The sequence below is a fragment of the Vombatus ursinus genome, unplaced genomic scaffold (assembly GCF_900497805.2).
Source record: "Vombatus ursinus unplaced genomic scaffold, bare-nosed wombat genome assembly UNPS02014810.1, whole genome shotgun sequence".
In the NCBI taxonomy this organism is placed as follows: Eukaryota; Metazoa; Chordata; class Mammalia; order Diprotodontia; family Vombatidae; genus Vombatus; species Vombatus ursinus.
Genome location: NW_020954588.1, coordinates 3,667,021 through 3,680,213, shown reverse-complemented (window position 1 = coordinate 3,680,213; position 13,193 = coordinate 3,667,021). Strand labels below are relative to the sequence as shown.

General features: G+C 36.8%; 1 protein-coding gene across 2 annotated transcripts in view; it reads right to left on the bottom strand.

The window, feature by feature from the left end:
- AGFG1 (ArfGAP with FG repeats 1) overlaps positions 1–13,193 on the bottom strand; it is a 99,430-nt gene that overhangs the window by 15,262 nt on the left and 70,975 nt on the right. For both annotated transcript variants that reach the window (XM_027875942.1, XM_027875943.1), the window contains exons 5-6: positions 9,619–9,775; positions 2,102–2,221 (exon numbers count right to left, since the gene is read on the bottom strand). In XM_027875942.1, the coding sequence (XP_027731743.1) occupies positions 2,102–2,221; positions 9,619–9,775 (277 nt within the window). The remainder of the gene's footprint in view (positions 1–2,101; positions 2,222–9,618; positions 9,776–13,193) is intronic.

The following is a 13,193-nucleotide window of genomic DNA, read 5'->3' as shown; positions in this document are numbered from 1 at the left end:
AGGAAGACAAATCTTGAAGGATATCTAGGAGGCTAGGGTAAATACAGAACTCCGATGGGTCTATGGCCAGATAATCTAGACTGAGTGAAGACCACTAGAAGATAACGGGCATGGGAGGATCGGGGGAGGAAGGAATTAGAGGGAGAAGACAAGAAACTAAAAATGCCTGTTGAAGCACTGGGGCCCCTACAATCATAGCTATAGTTGCAATAAGCAGATTTTAAAAGGGCCAAGACACCTGACAGAAAACTAGAGAAACCTAGGACAACTGCCTTCGAGGACAATATCTGAAAGAAAGGAAATCATAAGGGGGAAAGTTAAATAAGAATAAGATCTGGTTCCTTGAGCCTTGGCCCATAGAATCAAGACACATAACTTGGTAATTTTTGTCTTTTTAAAATTATTTGAGTCACTGTATGTTTTTGCTGAGAGGCAAACAGAGAGCTGGCCTGGAGGTTCCATGTCTTATCTCTTACATTAATGGTTGTATGACCACTGAGAACACTGACTTCCAGGTAACTCTAAGACTCTAAGTTGCATGGAAGGTGCCTATGTGCTCTAGTAGGACTCTAACATAAGGGCTCTATACTGGTTCCAGGCTGTTGAAGAAAAGGGGTACAGGGGAAACTCTTCTTGCCAGCAAAAATGGAACAGAAAAGATGGGGGGTAACAAGGAAACTCCAACAAGCCAAGTCCTTAGGGGCTACTTAGGCAAGAAATCAATGGGGACACCACTTGAAATGAGAAGGCCCCTCTCAAGTTTTCATTTAGTCCTTAAATTATAAGTTGTTAACTCCATCAGGTATGGTGTTTAGCTCCCACCAGTCATGACATTTTTAGGTCTCTGACCTCATCTCTGATACCTACTCTTTATGGGACCTTGGGCAAGGAAGGCACTTAAAACCTCTCTGGGCCTCAATTTCCTCATCTGTAAGATGAGCAGGAGTTGGACTTGACCTTTGAGCAACTTCTCAGCTCTAAATCCAAGATCCTAAATACTTCTTGAATATGTTTCTTCCAGCTATAAAATAAAGACAATGTTTGTACTACCTAACTATTTATCTGTCTCAAAAGGCTGGTTTATAATTCTTAAAACACCACTATTCCTACCAAAATAAATTTTATTTGGTTCTCATTGCAATTTTGCCTTACTTATTTTCTTGTAGATATATTATTGGGTTCCCCAAATGGATTTAATAATATATAGGAATGGGCTGAATAAAATTTAGAATGTGAAATATAATTTTCATAAGAAGAACTGAACAATGAATTAAGAAATAAACTAAATAAATGAAATGTTAAAGAAATATAGCACAAAACACAAGCTAGACTTCCTACATGATGTTAGGACTTACTGTGGACAGCCTGGAGAGGAAAAGCTGAAGTAAAGTCCCCATAACTGCAGCTGGATGAAAGCATTCTAAATGCTGGATGGCCAGAAATAATTTGGAGTGAAATTATAAAGGAGGGGAGGGAGAATGGAAAAAATAAAATTAAAAGAAAATGTTTAACTCAATACACAAAGCTGAAAGGAAAGCAATAAGCCAAGGATTTAGCCAAACAGCAATTGTTAAATGAATTTTAAAAACAAGAATTTGAGAAAGAAATTCAGAATTTAAACAACAGTTCCTACACACAAAGTCTTCTGCAAAGTAAGAAGTCAATGTAAATCTTTTCTGTTTTCTAACATTTCTGGCTTGAGAAATTAAAATTAAATTTGTTTTTCATAATGACAAAAGAAGAAATTATCCAATTTCCCTTACAGAGACATGAGATCAATAAAGCCAATAAAACAAAATTCAAATAAAACTTTTACATGAAAGCTTCAATAGTTCAGAAAAGTTTTTAATAGCCTTAATGTGTAGGAAAAAAAGGAGACAATATGTTATGAATTATGGTTTATAAAAGCCCAGGAAAAGAAAAAGGAAAACTATTCATTTTAGGTTTCCCCAGAGCTGCATAAGGAAGGCTTGTGTTAAGCCAAGTAATTATGTAAAATGAACTTAAAATAATTTTTTAAAATTTTACATCTAGAGAGATTTTGTATTTAAAATAAAATAAAATAAAACAAATAATTAAGCATAATGCTATATCGCTCTACCTGTAGGTTGGGGCTGAAAAGGAGAGTGACTTGCTGTGGGGAAACCTCCAAAATTACTCGAACCACTAGACTGTCCAAATGCATCAAAGTTTGCAAAATCTGCATTTGCAGAATTCTGAGCTGTAAATGGCAAGGAACAAGACATGTTAATGAACATGGAAAAGAAAAAACAAAAGTAAACAGACGACAAATGAACTTATGATATTTGGGAGAACCTTTGTGTGAACCACAATTTACATTACACTGTAAAATTAATTATACACTACAGCATCACCTAATTCTTAAAGGTCTAGATCAGGTTTTTACCGAAACAAATTTGTGCAACTTTGCCCAAAGAAATTCTCACAATTTCCTGTGATGTTAAACCTTTTCACTTGGTGGGGAACGTATCTGCTTCATGTAAAACTAATCTGGTAAATTATATGAAACTCCGAAGATAGAATGTTAAATGGAATGATAAAGAAAACATCAAGATATAATAGCGTTAAAATAAAGGTACAGTTTAGCTGAGTGGATTCAAGCACTGTAATAACATTGCATAAAGTATTTTTTAATTTTATTTTGTTTTATAAAATCTAAATCTATGAAGAGATTCCCTTTTCCTTTCTATAGGTCACAGAATAGGATTTTGAAAAGGTTTACATATATTTAATTAAAACACCATTAAAATAACAAAAATATTGGCAAGATGGCCACACTTTAATGGTTGTCATCCCAATTACATAAATTATGATAGCTTTTAACACAATACTGCCATTCATCTTCAAACAATTATTAGAATAATGGATACTAATATTTTAAAATTAAGGACAGCAGAAATTTGAAAACAGTTACTTAAACTCAGAAAAACAAATTCAGCTATTTTCCTCAAAGTGAAGGATGGCAAGAGAGTAGAACAAGAAGTGTCACGGTGTCAGTGTGGGTGTCCTAACACAGAAGATTAGGATACTGATTAAGAGAAATCTCATGCTTAAATGTGCTCATCTGGGAAAAATAAAATTGTGAAGAGAGAAGAATCTTCTTTGGAAAGAGCGGTTTCTTGGAAGAGGAAAACTTGGGCATGGGTGGGGGGAAGATAATGGCCTCAAGGTTATTTTTTTAACCTACTTCTGCTTTTATTTTTCTTCTGAGCCCTTATCCCTCCTTTCTACCTTTGGAATTACAATAGGAAAGAGTCACAATACTTTACTTATTGCACTTTGTTCTTGATAATTTTTCATGAGCCACATATGATATTTGTTTCTCAGTAATGTAATTAATGTCCTTTAATAAATAAAACTAACCAAAAGCAAATAAAGTGGCTTCTTTTAAAAGGAGGGAAAGGACTTAACCATATTGTGGCTTCCTAAATACCCCACAGTAGCATGGCAAACAATTTATATGTTAAAACTTGCAATTCTTGAAAAATTCAACACCATAAAATAAATACCAGCAAATTTTTTTAAACAGTCTTTCACTTTATTCCTCTCTACAAACTACCACACTACCATCTGGCAACACTGGCCTACTTACAATTCCCTAAATATGACAGGCCATCTCCTGTCTGTCCCTTTGCACTGGCTATCTCCAAATTCTGGAATGTTCTGCCCCCTCACTGCCACGAATGAGTTTCCCTGCTTTCTTCTAGACTCAGTTCAAATCTCGTCTTATAAAGGAGGTTAGGTCCCGCCTAGCTGCTAATGCCTTCCTCTCAGATTACCTTCCAACTACTCTGCATGTAACTTAAAAGTTATTTACTTGTGGCCTCCCTCAATAGAAAGCAAGCTTGATGAGGGCAGCTACTGTCTTTACCTCTCTTTTTAACTTCAAAACTTAGTACAATATCTTACACCCTCAAATCTTTCTGTGCCTTTGAACACTGTGCTCTTCTCCTGGGAGAGAATCCCTTCTTGATGGCATCTCTGAGAATCTGTACTTTTCCTTGAGTGCCCCTTCTTACACAAAATCTTTTTTCTGATTGTCCCCAATTGTTAGTGCTCTCTCTCTCTCCTCAATTTATTTTGTTTTTATTTATCTGTGTACAGCCCTAAAGCTGAACTTTTTAAAGCTCCTTATCTGCAGTCCTTAGCACATTAAGAAATGCTCCCAACCTTCTTCCCTTCCTTATTCCTTCCTTCCTTTTATTCATGTTGTATCCTCCAATAGATAAGCTACTTGAGGTGAGGAACTGCTCCAGCTGTTGTCTGTATATTCCTACTACCCAGCAGAGTGTGTTGTATATGTATCACAGAGGCATAATGAACTTTTGTTGAACTAAAGAGTTAAGAAGAGAACACCCATGGTAAAAAGAACAGAAGGTTCTTGCAGGACTTAGAAATAAAAGAATGACAAATAAAACTGGCATTTATCTTTCATTTACTAGCATAACTTGATAAGGGGCCATAACAACCTCCCAATATAGTTTCTTATGAAAATGAATAAGGAGAATGTAATTTCAATTCCCAATTTACAAATGGTATACCAAAAATTAATTTTTAAGTCAGATGTCTGACTTAAATAACAGGGTCGGCCCAAATGACTTTAAATATACTCCAGTTCTAAACTGATTATTCTTTGATGTCCAATGGAGGAGCAGCTGAAAGAAAGAGGGCCGACCCTACCTGATTTGGTACCTTTCCCATGAATTAGCCAACGACTAACTTCTCAGCCTGTACTTCCAGTAGAACTTGCCTTAAAGGGTTGCTGGGATGATCAAATTAAGTGTGTGAAGCAGCAGCGTTAACATTCATACAAGGGATAACCATGAGACCAAGTCCCAAAGCCTCACAAATAAATTAGCCACTCTTCCTTTGTTTTGTTTTGTTTTAAACATTAGACCAAGTAAGCAATAATTTAAAAGTTTAAAATTCTACCTTTGGCCACATTTATATATATAAATATGAAGGTGACTGGCTGAATATGAGACAACCAACTTGAGTCCATAAGAAAGTATCATGTTAGAGTAAAAAAAATAGAGTAATTAGATAGAGTTTAGGAGACCTACGCTATATTTCCAGCTAAGTTACTAGGCCTTAGGCAAATTACTTATGTTCTCTAAGCCTCAGTTTCCTCACATGAAATAAAAAGGAAGGACTAGATAAGAGGTTCTTCACCTCTTTTTTGTGTGTCACTGACCCCTCTGGTAGTCTCATGAAAACTATTGATCCCTTCTCAGAATCATGTCTTTAAATGCATACAATAAAATACAGAGTTTTACAAAGGAAATCAATGATATTTTTTACATAGTGATCACAATACTTTATAAAAGGTTATAGGCCCCAGGTTAAGAATACCTAGATTAAATGTTCTCTCGGGCCCTATCCAGCTGTAAAATTATCTGCTTATTAACTACAAATCAACTTCCTTTCTGACTACAGTTGGAAAGAGTGGAAAGAAGACCAGACGTTGAATTCTGTTTCTGAAATTTCCCAGCTATTATGACCCTGGCAAAAACTATTTAATCTGAGTCCAAGTTTCCTAATCTATATGTGGAGGTAGGAGAGTGTAATACACTTGTACGATTCAGTTCACAAGGTTGTTATGAAGAAAGAGATTTTTTTTTTGTTTCTTGGTGAGGCAATCAAGGGTTAACTGACTTGCCCAAGGTCACACAGTTACATATCTGAGGCTGGATTTGAACTCAGGTCCTCCTGATTCCAGAGTCAATGCTCTCTCCATTGCACCACCTAGCTGCCCTGAGGAAAGAGCTTCTTAACTTAGTAATACATTGGTGGTGGAGCTGTGAATTTTCTTCTTCTTAATAATAAACATAGTCAAATCTTGCATTCTCTGCACCTTTCAGTCAAGTTATAATTACAAAAATGTGTTAGCTCCAGAAAAGAGTTGAGAAAAGTCACATCTCCCCACTAACTCCAGAAATGAGGGACTACAGGTGTAAAATATTGCATCTACCGTAGAGATTGTGAATATTTTGGCTTTGCTGAGCTGCTTTTTTTTCTTTCCCTTTTCTTGTTCTCTGTTGCAAGGAATGGCTTGATGGGTAGTAGAAAAGGAAGGAACAAATTCAAAGATAAGAGTAATGTTAGTTATTAACAATAATAAACCAAAATGTTAACCACTCAGATAAAAATTAATGAGAATATTTTTAAAATATCAGCAATACAAAAAAAATAAAAAGGATATTGACACATGAACTACTGAAATTAACTTATCTATCTGAAAAAGAAATTTATGTTTCCTGCAAGAAAGTACATTTATATAAACACTGTTTCTTGTGGACAATTCTAATTTTAATCCATCTGCTAGATCATCAATCTATTTAGGACATGATCAAATGAACAAAAAAAACAAACTGGGGAAAAAACTGGTGATGAGAGCTTTGTCATCTATCAGAAACTTCATCTGTTCTATTCAAAATATAAAACATGAAATAGCCCAGATTGCTTGCAAGGACTTCTAGAAAAAGAATTTTAGATTGACTCAAAAACAATGACTTAGATTTAGAATCGAATCCAAGGCAAATTATTTCTGAGCAAGACCACAGCATGCTAATGGCACAAGGCCTGAGGGACTACAGGACTGGTTTCATTAGTCACTTCTTGTTATCTGTGTAATTTGTATGTATATTCTATAATACACATGTGTGTGCACATGTGCATACCCATATACACATAGCCTTCATTTAACATCCAAGTTTAAAAGAATCAGGCAAAGAAAAAAAAAAGGCTTTTAAATTACAATCCACTTGCAAGATACAGAATTTAGGCACTCCAGTGAGACTCTGCTTTACAAATAAGGGAGGTAATCCTGTATCTTTAGAAGCATATGTAGACATCAGATTTTCTTTCAAAAGCTATTTCTGCCTCTCTGTAGAAAAAGGCTCCAAAAGGCTAAAATTTGCACCCACAAGAAACTTGGTACTTAATCTCCTTAAATGATGGCCTTTTACATTTAAAGAGGTCAGTAATGCTAAATGCTGACTGAAATTCTAACCATTTCTTCAAAACTGCCATATTTAAGAAATATGAAAAAACCTAAAATGGACATAATAACTGTTACCCTGAAGTCTATGAACATGCTTGTTAATTCATTTTTTAATTTTAAAAAATATAATATGAAGATAATCTTAAGCTGTCACTTAAGTAATCTTGAGGCAATCAGGGTTAAGTGACTTGCCCAGGGTCACATAGCTAGTAAGTGTCAAATGTCTGAGGCTGGATTTGAACTTAGGTCCTCCTGACTCCAAGGCCAAAGCTCTATCCACTGTGCCATTTAGCTGCCCCTGACGTAATCTTCTTGAGAATAGAATTGTTTTCTTTTTCTCTTTGTATCCCCAGGACCTAGAAAGATGTCTGGCACACAGAAGGTTTAATAAATGCTAGTTAGCTAACTGATTTTAGAAATCTGGTATTTAATTGTTAAGTGATAAGCAGAGAGACACTGAAAATATGACTACAGACTAAATCCAAATAAAGCTGAAACCAGAATTTAATTCAGGACAAAATATTATATATGGTGAGAAACAAGACAATCTGAACTTTTCAGATTAAAAACTCCAACTTCAGCCAGCCAAAGGGTCATGAAGCACCAGTCTGGCATAACAGGTGAGACCAAGAGTTGTGTATTTTAGTTAACAAACAAACTAGTGTAGGGGGCAGCTAGGTGGCGCAGTGGATAGAGCACCAGCCCTTAAGTCAGGAGGACCTGAGTTCAAATCCAGCCTCAGACCAAACACTTGACACTTACTAGCTGTATGACCCTGGAGAAGTCACTTAACCCCAATTGCCTAAAACAAACAAACAAACAAACAAACAAACAAACAAACAAAAAAACTAGTGCCCACTTGGGAAATTTGAAGTAAGACACTTAAATTCTTCTGGCTTTTTGCTGTTCAGAAATGATATCAACAAAAAGAAAAGTATTTCAGAACTTCCAATTTTCCCTTCTGTCCCATTACAGATCAGAATGTATTTATCCCAAGAATTCAAGTGGCTCAAATCACACACAAAAGAAAAACAAGGAAGTTTAGGAATCATTAGTTCACACATGTCATATAAATCATGTTGGACGTATTTCTGAAAGATGCAGACTCCCTTTTTCCTCTAGCTCAAAAATGATAAAATCAAATGACAGAGGAGCAAGAATGAGTTTCAGCCAATATTCCAATATATGGCCAGGTAATAAACAAATGCAGGAGAGATTCTAAGTTGGCCTCAAAATGACAGTCTGAAAACAAAAAGTTTTTAATTAGTGCTCTCCATTTAGTTTAATGTCTCTAAGGTCTACTGACCACACATATGGAAGGACATACTCTCCGATGCGGTGATGAAGTGATCTCTCCCTGATCCCAAATCTTTATTTTGTTTTCTACTTCTATTACAGACTCATAATTCTACTTTGTATTCTATTTACTTGTGTACTGACTTATACATTCCTTATGGGAAGAGGTTGTGTCTGATTAATCTCTGGTTTCCCCCCTCATTATCTACTACAATATTTAAATGATAGTAATTTAAACTGCCTGATCTAGCCTACATAAATGTCAAATGTTGTTCTTTAAAAAGTAGAATATTTATATTACCTTGATATTTGAAAGAAAAAAAAAGAATAAAGGGAAAACCAAAATTATGTAAATTCAGAAAATCTGCACTAAAGCAAGGGAAATTTAGCTCAGAAACAAAAGGGTAATTCCTGAAAGTGCCCAAATACAGGAATAGACCTGGAGAAATTTAAGAATACTTTAGATCGGGGCAGCTAGATGGTGCAGTGGATAGAGCTCCTGCCTTGGAGTCAGGAGGACCAGAGTTCAAATCTGGCCTCAGACACTTGTCACTTACTAGCTGTGTGACCCCGGGCAAGTCACTTAACCCCACTGCCCAGCCAAAAAGCAAAAAAAAATTAAAATTAAAAAAATTTTTTTAAAAAAATAGATGATAATAGATCTAGGACAGATGATATGAGCCCTAACTAAAGAAAAGAGACTAAATAAAAAGACCTTTAGAGCTAGATAGGGTGAATTCCCCTTACTCCAATTTATGGTACTAGGACCCAGAATTTAAAAAGTCACTTCATGCCAATAAATAAACCTATCATCCAGATTTTCAAAATCAAAAATTTTAAAGGTTCATGTTTGTCTTTGTTCTTTACTTGGGACTTATCCACATTCATTACCAAAGGAAAATTTTCACCTACTTTTTAATCAAGTTAAAAATATTTAATTCTTTTGTATAACTTCTATTCATCAATGAAGTCTTTCAACAAAATAGTCTGGTACTAACAATAGTTAACAAAATATAGAAAAAAAGCCTCTTTATGTTTTAACTATCTTACAGTTTCCATAAATGGATACTTTAAAATGAGAATCCAAATTTTAATCATGACTCGTTTGATGAAACTGTTTAACTATCAAACCGATAAACTAAACCTGAACTGGAATGACTGACATAACATTCAGTAAGTACACTGAATTCAGTGAATTATTTGTATTGGAAAAACACATCGCACACATGTTGTCAAGAAAAAACACTTCTTAAGTACAATGTATTTTTGAGGCAGCTATCATCAAACAAAAATCTTACCTGTATGACTGTTGAAATGTGCAAAGTTAGCAAAATTTGCTGTAGCAGTTGACTGTGGAGTTGGAGCAGCAAAGATGTCTGAGCCAAGGTCACTCAGGAGGTCAAATTGCTTTTTTTCTGGCTGCTGTTGTCCTTGAGAGCGAACTACAACAGGGGACTACAAAGAAAATACCAGCTATAAAGAAAGAAATCATCTCCAATTTGCTTTACCAAAATTTTAAATAATGTTATCTCTCATCCACAAAATTTAACATATTTTTAAGAACAAGTAATTCCAAGTGGCTTTGTCATTTTAATCACTCTAAATATAAATAATAGCCAAAAATAATCTGTCAAAGACCACAATTTCCCCATTGTGGTTTTACAATTCATTGGTAAAACTTGCCATAGTATGGGCTCACTAGTCATTGGCTGACTAAATGACAGGTGAGTAAAATGAGCTACAGATAGTGAGTTACCCAAAGCATCATAATTAATGCGTGACAAAGCCAAAATTAAAGGCTCCTGATTCCCAAGCCTTTTAATGCTCTTTTCCAACCATAAAAGAGCATTACTATAACACAATATTGTAAATCCCTACTAGGAGAATAAGCTTTAGTCAGGACCATACTATGATAACGACAACCCCTGTAGCCATTCTCTCATAAAAAAAAAAAAGCCCTCTTCCAGAGAGTTGTGGAGGGAATAGAGACGAACTCAAAACATACTTACGTCAAAACCTGAGTCTATTATTTTTCTATGCTATAACAAATTACAGGAGTGCTCTGAATTATAAAAACTTCATAATTTTCCAACTATGCAAGTTGGAAAACTGTCCCATTCCACTATAGGGCTGTGAAGACAATGTGCTAGTGCGTAATTCTGCCTTCTATCATGAACCCAGGCCAGACCAAATTTCTACATCATGAAGTAGTGCAATCTTCACAGAATCTCAGAGTTCAAAGAAACTTCAGAATCATCTGATTCAACTATAACCTAAACAAAAATCCTACCTTTGTTAAGCAGAGTTGGTGACTTCAAATTTTTAAGTTTCTTTCAACTTGGAAGAGCAAGTAGTAAAAGTACATGACACTGTTTAACTCAATAACTTGACCACCAAAACAGCAGAAACCCATCATCAATTAAGTTAACAAGAAAAGCCTCATGACACCACAAATGCCCTGGAATTTTTAATGATCAAAAACAACAGCATATCAAGCCTCTTCCTGATTACACCAAGGAATTGAAATAGTACTTCAATAAAAGGAGACCATTCAGCTCAGCAAATCCCACCCTCTCCCTGACCATTCTACAATCTCCTCGCTGGACCTTAGTCGAGGTTATATCAACATTGGTGCTCCCCAAGGTTCTGTCCTGGGTCCTCTTCTCTTCTTCCACCATTCTATTTCACTGAGTAAACCCCTCAGCTCCCAAAGATGCAATTATGAGATTTAGGATGATAATTCTCAGATCTTCTTATCCAGCCCTAACCTTTCTCTGGGCTAGCAGTCTTGAATCGCCAACTGCTTATTACACATCACAAACTGGATGCCTCATTAACATCTTAAACTCAACATGCCCAAAGTGAACTTAACATCTTTTACTCTAAAGCCTCCCCTCTTCTGAATTTTCCCTTTACTAGTAAAGGGTACTACCATCCTCCCAGTCTCCCAGGCCTTCAATCTAGATTCATCCAACTCCTCACCCTCTCTCATATCTTCCATATCCAATCTGTTGTTAAAGCCTCTTTATTTTACCTTCTTAATCTCTCTTATATAAGTTCCCTTCTTTCCTCTGATACTGCCACACCAGTACAAGCTCTCATCTCCTCATGCCTAAACTATTGCAATAGCCTGCTGGTGATTCTGTCTGCTTCGAGTCTCTCCCCACTACAGTCTACCTTCCACTCAGTTGTCAAACTAATGTTCTCAAAGTTCAGGTCTAATCATTTAATCCCCTATTCAATAAAATCCTCCGATTTTCAAAGCCCTTCATAACCTGGTCTACTCCTACCTTTTCAGTCTTCTTAAACCTTACTCAGCAACACTGGCTGTCCCTCACAAAAGACACTAGATATCTCCCAACTCCATGTATTTTCACTGGCTGTCCCACCGGGCCTAGAATTCTCTCCATTCTCATCTCCACCTCCTGGTTTCCTTGGTTTCATTCAAGTCTCAGCTCCCATCTTCTTCAAGAAGTCTTTCCTAATCCCCCTTAACATCAGTATCTTTTCTCTACTGAATATCTCCAATTTATCCTGTATATATCTTGTTTGCACATAGTTGTTTGCATAATTACTTGTCTCCCACATTAGATTGTGAGTTCGCTAAGTACAGGCACTGTCTTTGACCTTTCTTTGTATCCTTAGCACTTAGCATTAAGTGTGTGACTTGTCATAGACTTTTAATAAAGGTTCGTTGACTGACGAACACTGGAAAAGTCCCTTCCCCTCCCTGGGTCTCAGTTTCCTCATCAATAAAAATTTTAGAGTAGATGTCTTTAATGACCCTTCCAATTCCAAGTTTTACGATCCTATGAAAGGGTTATGACATAATTTTAGGTTGATCTTTATGGTTACTAGAAAGAACAAACAAAACCAGTTCTAGACTGCAAGGAGCAGTAGAAATGTCCCCATGACTTAGAAACATAAGACTCCAGAACTGGAATAGACTCTTAGAAATTACCTGAGGGGATAGTGAAGCCAAGAGGGAGGAGTAAAAGCAGTGCCTTGCTTGAGCTCTTCCCCAAACCCCTCCAAATAGCTGTAAAAAATGGCTCTAAACAAATTCTAAAGCAGCAGAACCCACAAAAAGAGTGAAACAAATTTCCAGCCCAAGACAACCTGGATGGTTGATTGGAAAGATCTACTGCGCCAGGCGGGAAGAGGAACGCAGTTCAGCGTGGGCACACAGGCAAAGACTAGGCCTCAGGGGCGGAATCACAGACAGCTGTGGCAGTTTCCAGACTTCTCAACCCACAAACGCCAAAGACAACTTAGAAAGTCAGCAGGAAAAGTCTATGACTGCGGTCGAGAGGAGCTTAGTCCAGCCCTGGTCCTGGCGCAACCCGAGGGTAGTAGCTGCTTCTGGAGCTCTTGGCCCACAGATGGAGGGGGGATGAAGCAGATGATCAGAGGGGGGATGAAGCAGATGATCAGAGGGGGATTACAGAGATCTCTTTGCTGGTGCTGAGGCAGGAATCTCTTGCTTTGCCCATGCTGGGATCTGGGTCACAGTTCTGGGTGGCAGGCCCCGGGGCAAGAAGGAGCGCTGGTGTGATAGAGCTTTTGAGAGAATCCTCTTCACAGTTCCAAGACAGAAAAGAGTGCTTGTGGTCACTCATAGACCAGAGCATAGGCCAGGAAAGGAATAAACACCTCGCCTTTGATCATACCACCTTGGAAGAACTGAAAATTTATAGGTCCTCAGAAGTATCTCTGGAAACAGCTGCACAAAACCCCAGAAGTGTAGGACAGTACATTCTCCACAATGGAAGCAGATCCCTACCTTAACAAAGAGTTTAAAACTCAAGTAATTGGCTGGGAAAATGAGTAAATAGTGCAAAACAAGTCAGATCATAGAATCTTTATTTGGTGA